This window comes from Apis laboriosa, unplaced genomic scaffold, assembly GCF_014066325.1.
Source record: "Apis laboriosa isolate Shangri-la unplaced genomic scaffold, ASM1406632v1 scaffold16_cov148, whole genome shotgun sequence".
NCBI lineage: Eukaryota > Metazoa > Arthropoda > Insecta > Hymenoptera > Apidae > Apis > Apis laboriosa.
In genome coordinates, this window is record NW_025222129.1 from 1,536,876 (window position 1) to 1,558,240 (window position 21,365).

The window sequence follows — 21,365 nt, forward strand, 5'->3', positions numbered from 1 at the left end:
GAGAGAGAGAGAGAGAGAGAGAGAGAGAGAGAGAGAGAGAGAGAGAGGAGAAGGAAGGTTTTTAATAATAAATAAGTGAGAATGATTCGTTGGCGGAATAGCGTCGTAAACATTTATAAATAGCGAGAGGAATCATGGATCATAAATCATTCGTCGGAAGGGGAGGAGGAAGGGGGAGGAAATAATAAATAAATTTATCTAATCTCGAATAGTATTATTATTAATAATTTTATTAACCGGTGGAACAGGCGTGTCGTAAAAAATTTATAAATAGCGAGGGAATCATGGATCGTTTTTTTCATCTTTTTTTTTTCTTCTTAAAAGAATTTATCTAAGCTAAAAGTAATTAATAATTATTAAGAATTAGGAATCGCGTGAAAATTTGTACATGATTTATTCTTTTATTATAATAAATGAAAAAAAAAAAAGCAGTCTTATAAAAATTGTATTAATCTATTTAACCCGATGATAGATATGCATTTACATTTCGAAAAGATTTTAAATCGTGATGGATGGATCTGTGTTATGGATCTCGATTGAAAGATATATATATATATATAATCAATACGCGTGTAACGTCCATAATGTATATAATATAATAAAAATAAATTACGCATCAACAAGTTTGATTATAATCGAACGAATAATTTAATTTAATTGTTTCAAACTATAATAATATTTCTGGAATATTTCTGAATACTCTCCTATTCTCGATTTACCTTGGAAAAAGATTCGTCTTTACTCCTTTAAGAAATAATAATGATTCTGAAATTGTAATCGTTATATTTTTTTTTATCTCTCTAAGGATAAATCGCGTTTTTACGAAACGCGCGATTTTCATCCAATGAATAATAATAATAATAATAATAATAATAATAATAATAACAAGAACAATACGCAACGAGCGCGCCTCGAACAGAAAGAAACGGCCTTGGAGTTTACCTTGGACGAGCGATAGGGGCGAAATGAAAAGTGAACGTGCAAAAGGAAATCTCGTCCCGTTCGTTAATTGAATAAATCAACGGTTTTTCACAATACAATAAAACTAAACTTTATTATTTATTTATATTCACGAGTCGTGAAGATAATGAAATTAAAATTAAACGTCTCGGGATTTTTGTCTCGAGAGAAGAATCCACGTACGCCGATTGTCGAAAGAAAAAAAAAGAAAAAAATGTAAGAAGGAATCAAATCATCATGGATTCAATTTCGAGCAACAATTTTTCCTTCGAGGGAAATTTTTCGTAATATTTGTTGAAGGGGAAAAAAAAAAAAAAACAAAATACGCGCGTAGAATAATAGAAGAAATAATACGATGATACGTTTCAGATGAAAAACTTTTTTCGCGTGCAAACATCGAGAAAAAATAAAAAAAAAAAAGGAGAAAAAGAGAAAGAAAGGAAGAAAAAACACGACTTTCCTCCGGAGGCGCGGTTTCTCCTCGAGAAGAGTAAACGACCAACCTGTTGTCGAGACAAACAATGACATTATGGTAATCCAAGACGATCAACGTTTTCCGCTTCGCGAAGAATTGGAAGTCTAACATCTATCCGTTCCTTCGTTAGATCCCTCTCTCTTTACGAAACAAAGTTCCTCGAGTTTTTTAAACTGTTCCCTTTCTATTTTCTGCCGTGGAAAATCCGTGAAATCGGAGAGATCGGATATACGTTTGTCACTGGACGTTTTAAAAACTTTGATAATAAATTGGCACGAACGTTTCGAGATCTCCGTTTATGTATCTCGAACTCGCGGGATGATCTCACTTCTCTCGCCGCGTAACTCGAGAAATATTCGAGAAATTCTTCGAACAGAAATTCCGCGAACAGAATATAATTTTTTCTCTACCCCCCCTCCTTTTATTTTTATAGATAAATCTTCACAAGTTCATAACTTCTTAAGAGAAATTCTTAAATTTCCCTACTTGAAGTCGAAAAGTTGAGAGAAGTCGAGAGGGAAAGACGTTCGAGTCGAGAGAGTGAAATTTCCGCGATGTAAGTAAAAGCGCGATGAAGAGAGGAGATAATCTCTCATGAATTTCGATGAATCGAATACTACTCGCTCGGCACTTGGAACAATATAAAATAAAATTCTTGGTAGTAACCAAGGATACAACTTAACGTTTACTTAACCTTAGCACACATCCTCTTTCGTTCGATCTCGAGACGATTTGTGGTCTCTTCTTCTTAAAAAGAAAATCCACCAGAGAAGAAACTCGATTTTCCAATTTTTGGAAGAAGTAATACGCCACATATCGCATATTTTTTTTTTTACATTGTGAGGAGGGGGGAGGGGGGAATTGGTTGCGTGTCGTAGACGGCCGGTAGATAAGCGAACGATAAAAAAGTAAAAGTCGAGAAGCGAGGGCACTTTCGATTCGTCAGACGTCGCGGTAAAAAGCTGTCCGACTCATTAATCGTCTGTTCGAGGTAACGTAATCGAAGTGGTTACATAAATCCATTACGATAGTAGAGTTTTCCAAGTGAAGTAGTAGTAGAATTGAATTTTCTTCCCCGATTCTTTTTCTCTCCGCTGTTTCATTCGATTCGTCGAGACGATTTTTTTTTTTTTCTTTTCGTAATATTCTAATACAAAATTTGTTCCCTCGACTGTTTCATTCGATTTATCGAGACGATTTTTTTTTTTTTTTCGTAACATTCTAATACAAAATTTGTTCGATTGTTTCATTCATCGAGACGATTTTTTTTTTTTTTGCATAACATTCTAATTTAAAATTTGTTCTCTCGAACATTTCGATTTATCGAAACAATTTTTTTTTTTTTTTTGCTTTTTTCTCTCGAACATTTCATTCGATTTATTGAGACGATTTTTTTTTTTTTTTTTCGTAACATTCTAATTTAAAATTTGTTTCCTCGACTGTTTCATTCTATTCATCGAGACGATTTTTTTTTTTTTCGTAACATTCTAATGCAAAATTTGTTCCCTCGATTGTTTTATTCTATTCATCGAGACGATTTTTTTTTCTTTTTTTTTTCGTAACATTCTAATGCAAAATTTATTTTCTCGAACATTTCATTCTATTCATCGAGACGATTTTTTTTTTTCGTAAGATTCTAATTCAAATTCTAATTTTAATGCAAAATTTGTTCCTTCGACTGTTTCATTCTATTCATCGAGTTTTTTTTTTTTTTTTAGTAATATTCTAATGCAAAATTTGTTCCTTCGTTCCTTGTTTTATTCTATTTATTGAGACAATTTTTTTTTTTTCGTAACATTCTAATGCAAAATTTGTTCTTTCGATTGTTTTATTCTATTCGAGACGATTTTTTTTTCTTTTTTTTTCGTAACATTTTAATGCAAAATTTCCTTCGACTGTTTCATTCTATTCATCGAGATGATTTTTTTTTTTCGTAAGATTCTAATTCAAATTCTAATTCTAATGCAAAATTTGTTCCTTCGACTGTTTCACTCTATTCATCGAGACGATTTTTTTTTTCGTAACATTCTAATGCAAAATTTGTTCCTTCGTTCCTTGTTTTATTCTATTTATTGAGACGATTTTTTTTTCTTTTTTTTTTCGTAACATTCTAATGCAAAATTTGTTCATCCTTAAATTTGGCTCGTTCAAAGTGAGTAAGTTCCCGATGATATGATAATAATTATGTAGACGAACGAAAGTTTTATTCGCTATGTGTATAATTGCACGCGTGGCAACGTGTAATCAATTTCCACAGCTTGCAGAAAACTTCGATCTTATCGATATGCAATTTGTCGAGAGTCGATATAATGCTAGGAGTCATAGCTAGGAGAGTCTTCTCGTTTTCGCCAGAGATCGTCAATGATGCGGAATTTTAAACGAGACCCATTAGATTCGAGACGCGTAGAGAAAATAAATTCGGCCATTTTTACGCAGAAAAGGATACACGCGTTATTGTATCCTTTATACATCCTTTGCGCAATCGTTGCTCGATGGAAAGAGAATCTTTTCAGAGGATCTTTCTATTTTTAATTTAAACGAATCGTGACGAATGATCGGTGAAATTCCGTGATCCATTGCAAAATGCATTCGAAACGCTTAGAGAAAATAAATTCAGCCATTTTTATGCCAAAGAGGACACACAATCATCGTCATTGCTCGATGAAAAGAGAATCTTTCTGAAATTTAGACAAATGATGAGGAAATTCCACGATCCATTGAAAAATGGATTCAAAACGCGTAGAGAAAATAAATTTAATCATTTTTCAAGGAGGATACACAATCATTGCTCGATGAAAAGAGAATCTTTTCGAAATTTAAACAAATACATTGCAAAATTCGAAACGCTTAGAGAAAATAAATTCAGCCATTTTTACGCCAAAGAGGACCCACAATCATCGTCATTGCTCGATGAAAAGAGAATCTTTCTGAAATTTAGACAAATGATGAGGAAATTCCACGATCCATTGAAAAAACGAATTCGAAACATTTAGAGAAAATAAAATTCAGCCATTTTTACGTCAAAGAGGACGCACAATCATCCTTATTGCTCGATGAGGAAATTGAAAAAAAATGAATTCAAAACACGTAAAACAGATACATTTTATTCTCGTTTGCACAATCATCGTTATTACTCGATATAAAGAGGATATCCTCGAAATTTAGACAAATGATTAAGAAATTGCACGATCCATCGAAAATGGATTCGAAAGAAAATAAATTCATTTTTACGCCAAGGAGGATACATTTTATTCTCCTTTGCACAATCATCGTTATTACTCGATAAAAAAAGGATCTTTTCTAAATTTAAACGAATGACGAGGAAATTCCACGATCCGTTGATGGATTCAAAACACGTAGACACATTTACAGATACATTTTATTCTCCTTTGCACAATCATCGTTATTACTCGATAAAAAGAGGATCTTTTCAAAATTTAGACGAGTGATTAAAAAATTTCACGATCCATCGAAAAATGGATTCGAAACGCGTAAAGAAAATATTAATATAAAATTAATTTTTACGTCAAGAAGGATACATCTTATATTCTTTTGCATCCTGATTACTCGATAAAAAAATAATAAAATAAAATATAAATAATAAATAAAATAAAATAAAAATAAAAAAGAGGAATTCTTTTCGAAATTTTGACAAATGATTAAGAAATTCCTCGATCCAAATCGCAAAATGGATTCCCATTCCGAAAGGAATACAATTTATTCTCCTTTGTGCAATCATCGTGATTAATAGACGAAAAGAGGGTTTTTCCCAAATGATGGAGAAATTTCATCGCGTAAACGATGGATCGAAAACATTGACAGAAAAGTAAGTTCTCTTATATCGACAAAGACACGCTTTCTTTATTTCTTCTTCGCACGCTGATTACTCGACTTGAAAAGGTGATCCTCTCTTTCCGAAAATTCAGAGGAACGATATGGCGGTGAAATTCCGAAAGCGAAACTGGATAACTGGTAAAAGGTAAAAGGCAGAAAGTGTTTGGCCGCGGCTGTCGCATATGGGAGGGGGAGGGGGAGGGGGGAGGGGGGGGACTTTCGATTCGCGTCGATGCCGAGAAGGAAATCGTGTGTTCGTTTATAATCGTCATCTCGTTTCTTTCCTGCTCAGCATCTTTCTCCTCACCGTGGTCTTTCTCCGTGGTCGCCACACGAGAATCTAGGTCGCACGGCTGCGTTCACCTTCCACCGAAGCAATGTCTTCCAAGGAAGGTCGTCGCTCGTCTGGAAACACTCTCTTCTTCTTCGCCCATTATTTTCCCTTTCTTCCCGATTTATTATTATTGCACACGAATTTCCATTTCTAACCGATTATTTTGTCACGGAATTCGATAATTTTTCTCATAACCTCCTCCCTCGATTCGATATTTAATTAATCGAATTCCATTTCCATTTCGTTGTGAAAAAAATTATATAGAAGTAATTTCTCTCTCTCTCTCGTTTATCGACTCGTTAATTCGATACTTTTTAACCTGTGAATCGCGATTAATTTTCTTAATCGTTCGGACGAAACGACTGATCGTCGAATGCTTTGGCGCAATATAAGAAAGGAAAAAAGGCAAGTAAGAACGTTTATAATTTCAGTGTATGGTATATTTACTTTTATATTGCTATAAATTTTTTTATTATTATAGCAATTGATGTATAATAAAACTGATCCGCATAATTTTGATAATTTTCCACGATATAATAATACTGTATAACATTTTATCATGATAAATATCTTTTCGATGGAAGAAAAATATCCTCGTGGCAATCGATGTATTAAATATCTTCGAGTAAGAAATATGGAAGATACATAAGAAAAAAGAGGATACGAGACTTAAAGCATTCATAGCAATCACCAAGAGAAACAAAAAAAAATATCGCTATTAAGGTAGATCGATCAATCTTTTCGACGCAAAAACGAATTTCCATTCGATGGATAGACAAAAGGTAATGATCGATTCAGGAAAGCATTCAAAAGATTCAAAAGATCATTTGATTTTACACAAATTTTCAATCGTTCGTTTAATATCGAATGTGAAAAGTGTTGTTCTCAAATTTATTTTCAAATGTGAAAATGATATTATAAATATACATTTTATGCAACAATTTTTATTTTACCCGCTTTGTAATTAATAGTTAATTTAACGTTCGATCAATCTCTCCGTTCAACCTGTTTCCAAGAAATTCATTTATCATTACGTGGAACGTTCGTGAATGATAAAAAAGAAAAAAATGGATTTTACGTCGATATTTCTTCCAAACATTTATATACCACTCTATATACACTTTTCTTTCTTTCTTTCTTTCTTTTTACCTAAATAAATACAAACTAAAAAATCCATCGACAGATATAATATTCCACCCAGTAATCGTTACCCTATCATCTTCGAGCAACCGTAACCGAGGAAGGATAGATAGATTTTTGCCGGAGGGAGCAGGGAGCAAAACACATCTCTAATTAGCCCGCTTATTCCATCGCCGATAATTAATCACGAGCGCGATTAATTGAGCGTCCAGATCAATCAAAGCGACCGCCCTCCCCCTACCCACCGACTAATTACCACCACTGAATCCACCTTCGTAAACCGGTCATTGTTCCTTCGAATCATTGTCGTCGACGATTGTGCTCCTCGAGTATTGTGCTCTTTAGAAAGCGCGTGGAAAGCGTCTTTTTTCTTTTTTTTTTTTCTTTTTTTTTTTTTTATGTATATATATATATATGTACGTATCTGATGGCGATTCGATCTTCCCGGGTAAAAAGAAACAGTATATTTGATGGAGAGGCAGGCGTACAAGCCACCCACAGGATGGATAAGTTGATTGACTCTCCTTCCTTCCCACCCCCTCCGGCTAATTAGTTAGTTATCGCTGTTGGTATGCCTACAATTAGAAAGCGGTATATACTCACACGTAGGCGGTTGCTGGGGTATTTGGGCCGCGCGTGTGGTGCTGTGCCTCGCTATTGTGATCTGGAAGAGAAAAAAAGATGCTCGTTAGTTGGATCGTCCAGAGAATCGATTAAGGAAGGGGGGAGGGGAGAAGAACAGGTGGCGTGGGACAAAGCTTTGACTGGGAATTTCTATCTCTTTTTCTTCTTCTTTTTTAATATTTGGATATTAATTGTTTAATGAAATGATAATAGCAAAAAGTGGATTAAAAATATTGGAAATCTCCATCTCTTCTTCTTCTTATTTTTTAATATTTGGATATTAATCGTTTAGTGAAATGATAATGGATTAAAAATGTTGAAAATTTCCGTCTCTTTTTCTTCTTTTTTAATATTTGGATATTAATCGTTTAATGAAATGATGGATTAAAAATATGGATTAAAAATATTGGAAATTTCCATCTCTTCTTCTTCTTCTTCTTTTTTAATATTTGGATATTAATTGTTAGTGAAATGATAATGGATTAGAAATATTGGAAATTTCCATCTCTTCTTCTTCTTCTTTTTTAATATTTGGATATTAATCATTTAGTGAAATGATAATGGATTAAAAATATTGGAAATTCCATTTCTTCTTCTTCTTTTTTTTTAATTTGGATATTAATCATTTAATAAAATGTTAATGGATTAAAAATACTGGAAATTTCCATCTCTTCTTCTTTTTTAATATTTTGATATTAATCTTTTAGTGAAATGATAATGAATGGGAATTAAAAATACTGGAAATTTCTATTTCTTCTTCTTTTTTAATATTTGGATATTAATCATTTAGTAAAATGATAATGAATGGAAATTAAAAATGTTGGAAATCTCCATCTCTTCTTTTTATTTTTTTTTTAATTTGGATATTAATCATTTAGTGAAATGATAATGAATGAGAATTAAAAATGTTGAAAATCTCTATCTTTTCTTCTTCTTCTTTTTTAATATTTGGATATTAATCGTTTAATGAAATGATGGATTAAAAATATTGGAAATTTCCATTTCTTCTTCTTTTTCTTTTTTCTTTTTCTTTTTTTAACGTGTATTATTATTCCTTGATAATGATCGATCTCGAATGTGAAAAAGTTAAGGATTAAAAAATGTTAAAAATGATTGGTGAAGGGGGTATTATGATCTAGAAGATGATCGAGATACTCGAACAGCTCGTCATCGATGCGAAAAAGTCGTTGCGAAAATGTCAGGCACGATTCGTTCGACTCTCTCTCTTTTTCTCTCTCTCTTATTTCGCTCGAGGCACGTATGAATCGTGCGATTTTACAGCCGCGTTTTCTCATCGATTAAACTCGATTATCAACCACGAGGATCCGGCTGTGGAAAACGATGTGCCGATAAATTGCACTTTCGAGAACGATCTCGAGAAGATCTTCTATGTTAATTTCTCTCTCTCTCTCTCTCTCTCTCTCATCAATTAATCATCGTATCCTATGAAATTCAAATTTCTATTAACTCGAAGGGATTGGAACAATAAGATAAGGTCAACGCGAGGAAAGATCGAATAAATTTAATATGGAAAGAAGATGGGCCTCGATAACGAGGATCGTTGAAATTAAGTTCGAAGGCGTAGTCGAAGGCGTAGTTGAGGACAAGCAACGTGCTCTCGATGATTAATTTCACCCGTGAAATCCGAGCCCACCTGTTCTGTGACAAGGTTGTATTAGAAGCAAGGCTTAAAACGCGGCTACTTGCAAAGGCCGATTGAATAATGGGGAAAGGTTCGATGAGCGTTTCTAAGCCTAGATCGTTCCTAATTACATTATCCCGTGCTAAAACCGTGCCAAACATTGGTCAGCAAACGTTAATTACTTTTCGTTCGTAACAAGTCGTGAAAATATCCTACCATTCCGTACCGAATCGAATGGAACGTTGGAGATTGAATAATAAGACGATTCTTCCTCCATAGCGCACAATCCTTATCCAAATTTCTCGTGTTCGATCGTTCCCTTAATTTAATAATCTCTAATTATATTATTGATTGGTTAATTATCGTCTGTAATAAATGAAAATATCATTTCGTATACACGAGTTAGAATTATTACGAACAGATCCATATTCCAGCATAACGCGCGCGTTATTACGTTAAGAATCAAGCGCGCAATTGGGTTTCAAGAATTGTAAAGATTCTCGTGAGAATCTTTCGAATTATTCTTCCAAATTTTGTATCGTAATCGTCATGTTGTAGGGAGAATTCTGTAAAAGAAAAAGGTGTAAAATTGGTTTGAGAACGCGTCACACGTTCTCCAAGCGATTGGACGATGACGGTGAACGAAGCAAGGGCAACCGAGAAACACCTCTTACTCCCTCGACACACTTTTATTTTCCAATCCGCGCCGATTTAGGTATCGACGTTACGTGTACACTGGCACGACCACCATCGGGATTAGGTGAGCGTGTAATTGTTGCAACCGTTGCGTCCGTTTCTTTTTCTATACCCGATGGACCCGATGGTCTCGAAGACAGGATCCACGCAACCCTGAACTGGTTTCGTTTCCAATAGCGTCGTTGTAAATCAATGGATGGAATTTTTCTTTCTCTCTCTCTCTCTCTCTCTCTCTCTCTCTCTCTCTCTCTCTCTCTCTCTCGCTGTCTTACTTATTAGGATTCCATATCGGTGAAATAAATAAATCCAAGTCGGTTCTCGGATGGAAAGTGAGAGTTGGCGTGTACGATTTCTCACACATCGAAAGCCAGCATACCACGAAAACGCGCGTATTAGAGAAATTGTCTAATAAACACGAACACGTTGTTAATATAGATATGTACATGTATATATATATATATATATAGGTGTGAGGTGATGAAAGTGGTTTAACGACTATTTTCGCATATGCTGGGATATGTGAAGCAAAGTATCGAATCGTTCAAATTTTAATATTAATATATAGCATTGTATCAAAGCAAAGTATCGAATTTGAGTATCTATCCATTAATATATTGTATCAAAATATGGAATCGTTCAAATTCGAATGTTAATATAGCATTGTATCAAAGCAAAGTATCGAATCACTCAAATTTGATGATAGCATTGTATCAAAATATTGACTCGTTCAAATTTGAGTATCCATCCATTAATATACAGCATTTTATCAAAGTATCGAATCGTTCAAATTCGAATATTAATATAGCATTGTATCAAAGCAAAGTATCGAATCGCTCAAATTTGAGTATCCATCCATTAATATATAGAATTTTATCAAAGTATCGAATTGTTCAAATTTGAATATCCATTAATATACAGCATTTTATCAAAATATCGAATCGTTCAAATTCGAATATTAATATAGCATTCAAACTCATATCAAAGCAAAGTATCGAATCACTCAAATTTGAGTATCCATCCATTAATATATAGAATTTTATCAAAGTATCGAATCGTTCAAATTTGAATATCCATTAATATAGCATCAAAGCAAAGTATCGAATCGTTCAAATTCGAGTAATCCATTAATATAGAATTATATCAAAGTAAAATATTGAATCGCTCAAATTCGAGTAATCCATCCATTAATATAGAATTGTATCGAAACAAAATATTATATCAAAGCAAAAAAATTGAATCGCTCAAATTCGAATAATCCATCTATTAATATAGAATTGTATCAAAGCAAAATATCGAATGGTTCAAATTCGAGTGTCCATTAATGTACAACATTGTTAATACGAAAAGGAAAAAAGAAGAAGAGGAAAGAACTATTCGTCCGTGCGATTAAAAATTTTATCGTAGATATTACAGAATTGACGATTTTCTTGTTCTAGGGGCTTGAACACGATCTTTAACACTGGTGCAATTATGTTCGTGTCAAATCGTCTCGCGGCAGGGTGTGCCGTGGAGGAACAGAAGCAATAGAGCTCGTTATATTGGAGAAGGTTACTCCTCCTCATGGACTTTATCGGATAGTGAAACTGCCGTATACGAGTGGAATCGCGCAGAATCAAACCACCGATTTGCCCTGTGATGGACAAAATTTAATCAAGTTGAAGTTACGAATAAAGTTACTTTTATTTACGATAATTTGTCGTTCAAAATATAATTGTAATGATCGAGGTTATATGAACAAAGCTAATAATAAATGTCATTCGAATGTTTTTAATAAGTAATTATTTAAAATATAACTTTATTCGAAATTTTCAACCAGTTGCTTTTTCAAATAACGCTCAACTCTGCCGTGGGACGTAGATTTGTCGTTCAAAATATAATAATTGTAATGGTTGAGGTTATATGAACAACTCTATAATAGCTAGTAATAAATGTCATTCGTTTTTAATAAGTAATTACTTAACAACTTTATTCGAAATTTTCAACCAGTTGCTTTTTCAATAAGTTAACGCTCAACTCTGCCGTGAGACGTAGATTTGTCGTTCAAAATATAATAATTATAATGGTCGAGGTATGAACAACTCTATAATAGCTAGTAATAAATGTCATTCGAACGTTTTTAATAAGTAATTAATTACTAAAAGTACAACTTTATTCAAAATTTTTAACTAACCACTTTTTCAATTCTGGATTAATGCCCAAACTCTGATCGAACGTTTCCACTCATTCATTATCCATCCGTGATGTTCCAAGTTCCAATTATACATAATCTCAAGGATGTGGTGCAAAGTGCAGTTTCGCATCGTAATCTGCATCGAGGATGAGATTGATCGATGGATCAGTGCAAAACGTTTCACGGATGTTATATTTTATCATTCGAGGATGAAACTTTCGAAAGAAAAAACGATCCTCGAAGCGATACGAATGTAATTACACAACTGTAATTTGCCGAGGTATACAAAGTACGCATCTTGTGGTAAAAAAAAAAAAAAAAAAAAAAAAAGATGAAAATGCGTGCTGTTGCCTTTTTTTCCTTTTTTCTTTTTTTTTTTTTGTTTGTTTATCCCAAGGATTGAAAGATCTGTGGGCAGATACCTGTATCGTACTTTGTGGTTAAAAGAGATTTCTTCGAGGTTGATGATAGGCATACAAAACCTAAATCTAGTTTCACGGATACTGTTTTATTCGTTCAAAGATGAAACTTTTTTTTTTTTTTCTTCGAGAAAACGAACCTCGAAGCAACACGAGGTAATTACGATCCGTTAAGGTGTACACAAAGTATCTTGTGATAAAAAGTGATGCGAGAATATTTGCATAATCGTATTTTGTAACAGTATTCTCAGATCGAAATTCCATTTTGTGATAAAAAGAGATTGCTCGAAGATGGGCGTACAAAATCCAGATCTAAGTTTTTATTCATTCAAAGATGAAACTTTACAAGATAATTACACTTATGATTTGCCAAAGTATATATATATATATATATATATATATATATATATATTCTGCGATAAAAAATAATGGAAATATTCCAGAACGACGTTTCCAGAGAATATTTGCATATCGGTATTTTTATTCTCGAAATGAAAGTCTTATACCACTTTGTGGTTAAAAGAGATTTCCTCTTCCGTTCCGAGTAGCCGATAAATATACAGCAAAGTATATACGATAGAGGAAATAATTTTTAATAAATACGCATAATCGATCGCATCTTTTTCTTCATCGATTAACGACAACATGCGATTATATCTGTAAACGCGGCCATTAACCTCGAGACTGTTGAGACTAATATTTTTTTTTTTTTTTTTTTGGTTCGTGAACGCGCCATCGAGGGAAGAGGAGTCCATCGTACGTTGTAATCTAGCCCGAGGGCAACCGAGTTATCAAGTGGATCAATGGGTAATCGGATCGACGTAGATCGCGGATCTAGCGTAGGTAGAGATCTCCTTGAGAACGCCTCCCATCACGCTGGATCCTGGTGGCGCATAACGCAAGTCGCATTATTCACTCTACCCTATAAGTATCTCTCCATGACGTCATTGTTGTAACGTAGCTTTTAGATAGAATGTAAAAATATCTCGATGGCATAACGAATCGTTTCTTCTTTATTTACTTTCAAGTGGGGAAAATTAAATACTTGAAATTACGAATAAAGTTATTTGCATTAGTTAACTTCGATAATTTATCGATCGAAACGATAATAATAATTGGAAATAATTGTAATTGTCTGAGATTATATGAAAAGCGGATTCGACTATAATAGCTATTATTCAAACGTTTTAATAAATAGTTACTTAAAAAGTAATTTTATTCGAAATTTTTAACCACTTACTTTTTCAACCAATTAATGCCCATTGTTTATTTTTCGGAATCTTTTATCTACGAAGATAATTTTTTAAAATTATCGGATTTCGGAAAAAATCTCTCAAATCTTTGGAATTTACTTATTTACTCGAAAAAGTAAAAGTAACTCTGCTTAATTACGGTTATCTTCGTGAAACATTCACGATCGAAGAAGATGCACAAACTGGAAGATTTAAAGATATTAAATGAGCATTGTTGAACGTGGGTGTATAGAAATTCCAAAAGGATTGCTGACTCGTCCAGAATTCGAAATTCGGATTTATTCAAATTAGATATGAACGCCCTTGTGAATTACGCAAGGCGATGAGTTTCGATGGATCAGTTAAAAAATCATTTTACGCAATGGCTCGTTCTAAACTTGGCCGCGTCACTCACAACTTTCTCTCTCGAGCTAAACAAACGCGAGATTTTCTATTGACCGCTCTCCGTGATAATGTTCTCTCCTGTCCGTAAGTGGAAAAATCGCAATTACTCTATCCTTTTGGATTAATCTTGTTTTTCACAGTCAACGAGTTGCAAGAGTAAGAGATCTTGAAACACGCTCGTCCCCGACACACGATCTGATTAATTATTTTCACCACGAACAATTTCATCACATACGCGTAATCGTACAGTTTATTATTTGTGAACTGATTAGATAGATTCTATAAATTCGTTAACGTAATTTTTTTTAATAATACACTTTGCATTAATCCAAATAAAAATCGTTCGTATACAGAGCAAAGTTTATTAAAATGGATAAACGAATGTAAATGAAAAAGTGTTTGGAACGTATCGTCACGGAAAGTATACTGTTCACTGCTGAGAAGTCTCGCGACACAGTAGCAAAAAAATGTCCTTCGCTAGGATCATATATCCCCACTTCAGACGCTTTGTTGACAATCCTGACACCTGACACGCCACACAATAATAGAAGAGCTATAACTTGAATATTCAAAATCGTAAAAATTATATTTCATTTACGAAGTTACGTTAGGATAATCATCCAAGATTGGAAACTGAAAATGTTTTCGAAACTATTAATTATTTTTATATAATATTAATATATCTATATAATATGTCCAGCTCATTCGTGTGCGTACAATTATTATATCTTAACTACTCGAATATAAAATTACATTTATAAATTATTATTACAAATTATAATTACATATTATGAGAAATAAAATTTTTTTTACATTATATAGATACGTTAGAATTCTCTGGATTCTATGCCAGATATTGGACATTAATCTAAAAAAATAATTAATTAAAAATTTCGAATAAAATTACTTTAAGTAATTATTTATTAAAATACTTGAATAACATTTATTCGTAGATATTATAATAGAATCAGCTTTTCACGTAATCTCGTTTTTCCTTATATTTATTTGCAATCATTATTATGAACAATAAATCGAAATAACTTATGTAACTAATTTTATTCGTAACTTCAACTATTAAATTTGGCATCGAGATGTAGATACAGATTGTTGTTTTGGATGAGTGATATGTGACAAATATGACATAGAAAGAAAAATAAAAATATTGTACCCGATTTCTTCCACCGGTGAGCACAGTATTTATATCATCTTCTAAACAGCGACGAAAGTTCACGCTCGATTCTCTTTTGCGCCGGTACGTGTGAACTGCTCGTAAGGGAGCGTTTAGCGGTTCACTTCCGGTATTGGCTCTCCTATCGACTTCACGGTGAAACGTTTGTGAAAACGAGCTCGGGAGAGCTCTTAAGAGATCCTGCGCCGATATTTAAAAGAACACCGAGTAAAAGTAGGCGTGGCAACGATAGATTGTGTCTCTTTCTCCGCCGTGCACAACTTCTCGTGCAAATGTTTGCCAATACTTTGAAATTTCTGTCCTCTCTTTGCTCTCCTCTTTGATTTTTATGCGGAAACACGTATTTCCCGTATTTTTCGTTTTCTCTTTTTTCTCGTTTTTTTCTTTTTTCTTTTTTTTTTTCTTCTTTTTTTTTTCCTTACTAAGCCTTAAAACTACACGTTCTCTCCCCTCTTTCGAGTCCTGTCTTTTTAAATATGTTTCAAGATTTATGTTCCTCGCGAGAAGATACGAGCACTCGCGGTGATCACGGAAATTTTTTTTTAAAAACTCTGTTCTTCTCGAGTGCGCCGCAAACGTTTGCATCCTCCTCGAGAGTGTCCAATTTTTGTCGTCGAGAATTTGCTTTCAATCCCTTTTTTTTTTTTTCTTTTTTAAAAAAAACGTTTGCGCGTGCAAACGTTCAAATGAAAATTCAATATTTTTTCGAAGGCCGTTATTTACTTTTGCTCGCGAAACGTACTTTCTTCTCGCAAACTTGCAATTTTTATTCGGATCGAGACTTTACTTTATAGTTATGTTGTTTATATATGCGTGTACACACATTAGCTCTCGAGATTGGCGAGTTGTTTCGAAATGGGAGGGGAGAGAAAAAAAAAAAAAGAAAATGTCTCGTTTGCAAACTGTTTTTAAAAGTTATTTAAAAACCGGAAGAACTTGAAAAACGCCCACTTGTAAGAATTGCCCGCGGTCGGTATAATAATCGGTATAATCGTGAGATTTCAGAGTGGTTGTCGATTATTAAGCGTTGCACAGACCCATGATTCCAACCTCCTGAATGGGTTAACGACATCAAACCCGCCGGTCTTTGTCAAGAGAGACATCGCTTCGTTTTTTACGAGGCGTTGTTTACTATGATTACCATAAAAAAGAACGAGCATCCACTCGAATTACCTCGTGCAGACTTCATTTCGAGCTCGCGGAGCAATATGAAAGTTTGCAACGCTTGTTAAACACGAGCTTGAAACGAGAATGAAAAGAAAAGAAAAGGAAAAAAAGAAAAATTATATCAAAGCAATCGATGCCAAATACCAATATTCACGGTTTTTATATTTCGTGAAAAGAGAATTTAATTTCATCGCAGCCCAACTTTCACGAATTGCAAATAATCGAAAAATAATTCAAATATCCATTCGAACTGTTAATATTATTCAAAAAGAATTCTACGAATTTTTGTTGCGTTTGAAATTAACGTCGAGGTGAAAAATTGCAGAGCGTAAAAAAAAAAAATATATATATATTGCAACCATCTCGACACGATTTTCCTAGCAACTAACAACTTACCAACAAAGGATTACATAATTCCCCGCATTCCTGCTCAACGTACTTCCCTCCCCTCCCCAGTCGAGTTTATTTTCCGTACAATTCGTTGGAAGAAAGAGTTAAGTTAAAGCGATATTACAGATAATCAAAATGAAAATCGGAAATGTGTTGGATCGAAGGATCGAGTTTGAAAATCAGCTGATTTCACGAGTTAGAGGCGAAAGATTGATCAAAGGTTGTAGGGGAATTTCGTAGCGTGGCATTGGTCGCACTTATATACTCGTGTATTTCGTGTTGCACGTTCAAGGAATAAATTTGATTCGAGTGATGAGAAAGACAGAGATAGATAGATAGATAGACAGATAGACAAAGAGAGAAAGAGAGGGGGGGAATAAAATTACGATTTTATTAAGCATGAGAAAGCACGTGCATAGTGTCACTTATATATAACAAAGGATGGATTCTTTACTTACCGATAAAAATGCCAATGCGACTCCCCGCCAGTCCATGGCTAAAATAAAAGAGAAAGTCTTTATTAATAACTGGGTCGAACTCCCATGAGTACGATCGACCGTGCAAAAAAAAAAAAACACTTGCTACGAGAAAAAAATCGCACGAATTATCCACGTCTATCGTTTTTCGATCGATACATTCACTCGATATTAATATATATATATATATATATGTATTCCTCGCTTCGTGTGTGTCTCTCTCCTTCATCTATCTTTACTCTCCCATCCTATCGATTATATCTGTCTTTATCGCGCACCACCAAAATCCGAAAAATCTCTTCTCCGCTCACGCGCAATAATAATAGAAATTGGCAAAATTGGACGAGATCGATTTCGTGATCTCGGATAACGCGACTAAAAGGATGGAAAATTGGTGAGAAAACGGCGGGAAATTTGCCTCGATCTCTCGGCATCGCGAATCAAATTCGAGGCGAGACGAGGAGGGAGAGAAAAGGGGAAAAATTGGGTTCGATTTTTTCGAAGGGAGAGAGAAAGAGAGAGAGAGAGAGAAAGGAAAACGTTTTCGAGGTGGTTAGTAGAGCTGTGCCGAGAAAGCGACGCCGTGTTTCGCGAAGGTGGCCGAACATAACGCAACGTTCACTTTTTCGAGCAGGAGGAGAGGCCGGTGCACGGAATAGGAACGACCTCGAGCAACACCGAACTGGACCACCGTGCTCGATCGAACCGAGCCCTCCACGCCATTTTCGATTTTCCACCACTTCGTTTCCCTTCCGATTTTCGATTGCACTCGAGCTCGCGACCAGACGAATCGCGGGATTTTATTACGGGCACGCTGGTCGATCGACATCCCGCGAGGTTCTGCCACCTTTTCTTTCCACCTTTTCTAACCGCGGCCAGGAGAGCCAGGCTCGTGCCTCGTGAATCGATGCACTTGGGAGCCCACCAGGGCCGTACGCCACTCTTACACCACCTTTCACTTTCTCTTCTCTTCTGTCGCTTATAAAAAATTTATCCCTCCCTCCCCCTTCCCTCCGTTGGATGGGAAAATTTTCGTTATGGAAGAAAAAGAAAAAAAAAAAAATATTTTTCATAAAATGATCAATATCCCTTTTCTCATACGAATCGTACGTTTTATGTGCATAAAAAAACTTCTTTCGAACTCTTCGCGCTTCATTCTTCCACGCCAATCGCTAGGCTCATTGGACATAGGAGGAGGAAGAGTACGCTGAAACGTTGCCCACGTAATGGGCAGGGTTTCATACCAGGCGTTGAAGTCACCGGTGACTTCTGTCGCGTAAGACGGCTATATCCGTCTTTTCAGTCATCGATACGTATGCCGTTCGCGTTGCCGTTACGAAAGCTCGAGATTTACGACTAAAACAATAGCCTCGTTAACGAGAATCTGTTAAACAACGATCCTGAGGATAATTTCTTTCTAAAAAAAAAAAAAAAAAAAAAAAAAACTAACATTACTATTATTAATTGTTACTTCCCTTTCGTCGAGAAGGAACAATTTACACCTCACTATAATATCTTATTTTCGATGAAGTTAAATTTACGAATTCGATTTTCGCTCAAGGATCTATCTTAATCATCGAATGAACTAAAATCGAGAGGCGAACGTGGACGATCCTTGGCGATTGCATATTTGGTCACCACACCACACGCCTGCCTACGAGGATGAACAGCGTCACGAGCCTTGTACCCGTTTTCGCGTAGTTCCGTTGCATAATGCCGTTTCATTAAACCGACTATGAAGTCCACGTTATATCCATTCAGCCGTTGGCAATATTCGCCCCCCCCTCCATTTTCCGTGTGCGTGTCTCCGCAAGTGCGCTCGAGAAAGGAAACGATTGCTTCCACGCTGTTCGCCCAGCTGTCACCCACTCTCGCGTTACACCCCTCTGCCTATTCATTTTTTTTTTTTTCAAATATACCCTTGTACAACAAGAATTATACAGTTGGACTATATCGGCGTCCAGATCTATTCAGATGTGAAGGAATTTTTCAAAGATATAGATTTTTTTGATTTTTAGATATATAGATGTTGTAGGCGATAAAAATTTTGATACGATTTCGTGAAAAATTCAAAATTTAGGGAATTTATCGGGTGAACGAAGATTGTGAGAGGTTATTAAAATTTTGTTTATTTAAATTTTGAGAATTGGGAGTGATTAAGAATTTAGAATCAACTATGATGCGTATGATACGTAATGAAAAATAATATCACTTTGAGGATAAATAGATTTCAGTGGGGATAAAGGAAATGATAAATAAGCAGTGACAAAATCATTGTGAAATGTGCGCGTGTTCGCTTTCGACGACCTTGAGAATGGAGAACCAAATTTAGAACGAAAATTTATGGTCGGACGATGCGGTGACGTAAGTAATGAATTTTTTATCTCGTTCTTATTTTTTATCAAATCCGTTTTGACAATAGCCTCGTCAAGAACTCGTTCCAGGCGCCTTCTGCGCCCTTGAATGTCCGCCAACGTGGTCTTTGTAGTCTTTGCTTGCAACGAGATATTGCGCCATCTTGGTGTTAACGCGATTAAAAATGTAAAACCGAAACGATCGTTTAATAGGCTTTAATCTTCGTAATCTACGAGTTATTACTTCTGATACAATGAATTGATCGGGCGAATGAAGGCAATAAATCGAGTAAATGTATCATTTTCGTTAATCGTTTCATATATCATATTATATTTTTATTTTATAAAAAACTACAAAATATATCTTACAAATATCCAAAATTATGAAAAAGAACAAAGAATGTAAGAGTAAAACAATTGTTTGCCAAAATATCTCACCTGTCTGATCACCCGTCTTCCACCAAAAAATTGTTCAATTATCGAGACGATGCCGAGATATCCGATCTTTTTTTATAATATCGACAAGGACAAAAATAAATCTTTTTCACTGTTCTTATGAAAGAACGAGTCAAACGTAAACGAGAAAGGGAAACGATAAATGAAAAGTCAAAAATATCACTTTTCAAGAAGCACCGGAATTCGTTTTGAAATCACCAGTTCGATCTACCTCGTGGATCCGGCTCGTTCATCATCAACACTTCCGGTAGCACGCGATACTCGTCAGATAGCGTCGAAAACGCGTTCTTGCCGGCCATAAAGTCCATCTCGCGTAAGTCGACATCCCCAAAATGTGGATGATACTTCGATAATAATTCTTCTCGATCATTTACGAGATTCTAAAATCTCTAAGATTCATCTCGTGCTCGTCGTAGAGATAAAACAATCATCATCGTACTCTTGTGAGATTAATTTGATTGACGCAACCGATTCCTGTCATTTAGATATTTTTTATCGCGAGATAGAGTTATTATATTCTCTCCTCAAATTTACTTCTGGTTGAACGGATATCTTTCTGAAGAATTCTGATTATTTTATTATCATCAATTCCACGGTATTAATTTTTGCAATAAATCGTAATCGATCTCTTTCGAATAGAACATTTCCACGTTCCTCTAGCCAAAAGGATTATTTTCACGTGTTTTATTATCGCCACTGCACCACACACCTGCCGGCGGTTCGTTACTCTAGAAAGAGGCAGTCGAGCATGGAGAGAGCCGAGAAATAATGAAATCCGTTGCGATCGACGCGAGGCTCGAGACTGCACTGGCTTCGTCCCCTGTACACGGTCCCTGTTACCTCTGTATTCCCCTCGCAGGACGAACTAACTGAAGAGCTGACCAGAGAGGTAAAAGAGAGGGAGAATTGTAGAGAGAAGCAATGATACGCGTTATGAAGTGAAGAAACAGAGATAGATAGTTTTCGTTATGGAAGAAAAGAAGAACGGTAAAATTAATAAATTTGAAGATAATAGGAGGAAATAACGCAGGATTGCGTTTAAAATTCTCTTTTGTGAGAAAAGAACGAAGCAACGATGAATTAAAGAAAAATGCGAGAGAATATATAAAGATGAAACGGAGAAAAAGAACTTGTAGCGAATATTTGCGAAATATTTGAACGATCAACCGATAGAGTGCGACACTAGAGCGTTTGTCTTTGTTTCTTGATCGTTGAATGACGAATTTAACCATTTTACAAATGAAATTTTAGTATAAAAATAACTTGTGTGATGCTTATTTCTTATTATTCAATTAAAATTTCGTTTTTAATGTAAAAATATTTTTAATTTTATTTTTATGATATTTTCTTTTCTTCATATTTAGATTTTAAAATTTTTAAATCGAAAATATATATATATATA

At 34.8% G+C, this 21,365-nt stretch overlaps 1 protein-coding gene across 1 annotated transcript in view; it reads right to left on the reverse strand.

Moving 5' to 3' along the window:
* Positions 1–20,773, reverse strand: part of LOC122711197 — a 70,063-nt gene extending 49,290 nt beyond the window's left edge. Inside the window, exons 1-3 of the mRNA XM_043929733.1 lie at positions 19,946–20,773; positions 17,136–17,173; positions 7,347–7,407 (exon numbers count right to left, since the gene is read on the reverse strand). Coding sequence (XP_043785668.1) covers positions 7,347–7,407; positions 17,136–17,171 — 97 coding nt within the window. The 5' untranslated portion in view covers positions 17,172–17,173; positions 19,946–20,773. The remainder of the gene's footprint in view (positions 1–7,346; positions 7,408–17,135; positions 17,174–19,945) is intronic.
* Positions 20,774–21,365: the final 592 nt, after the last annotated feature.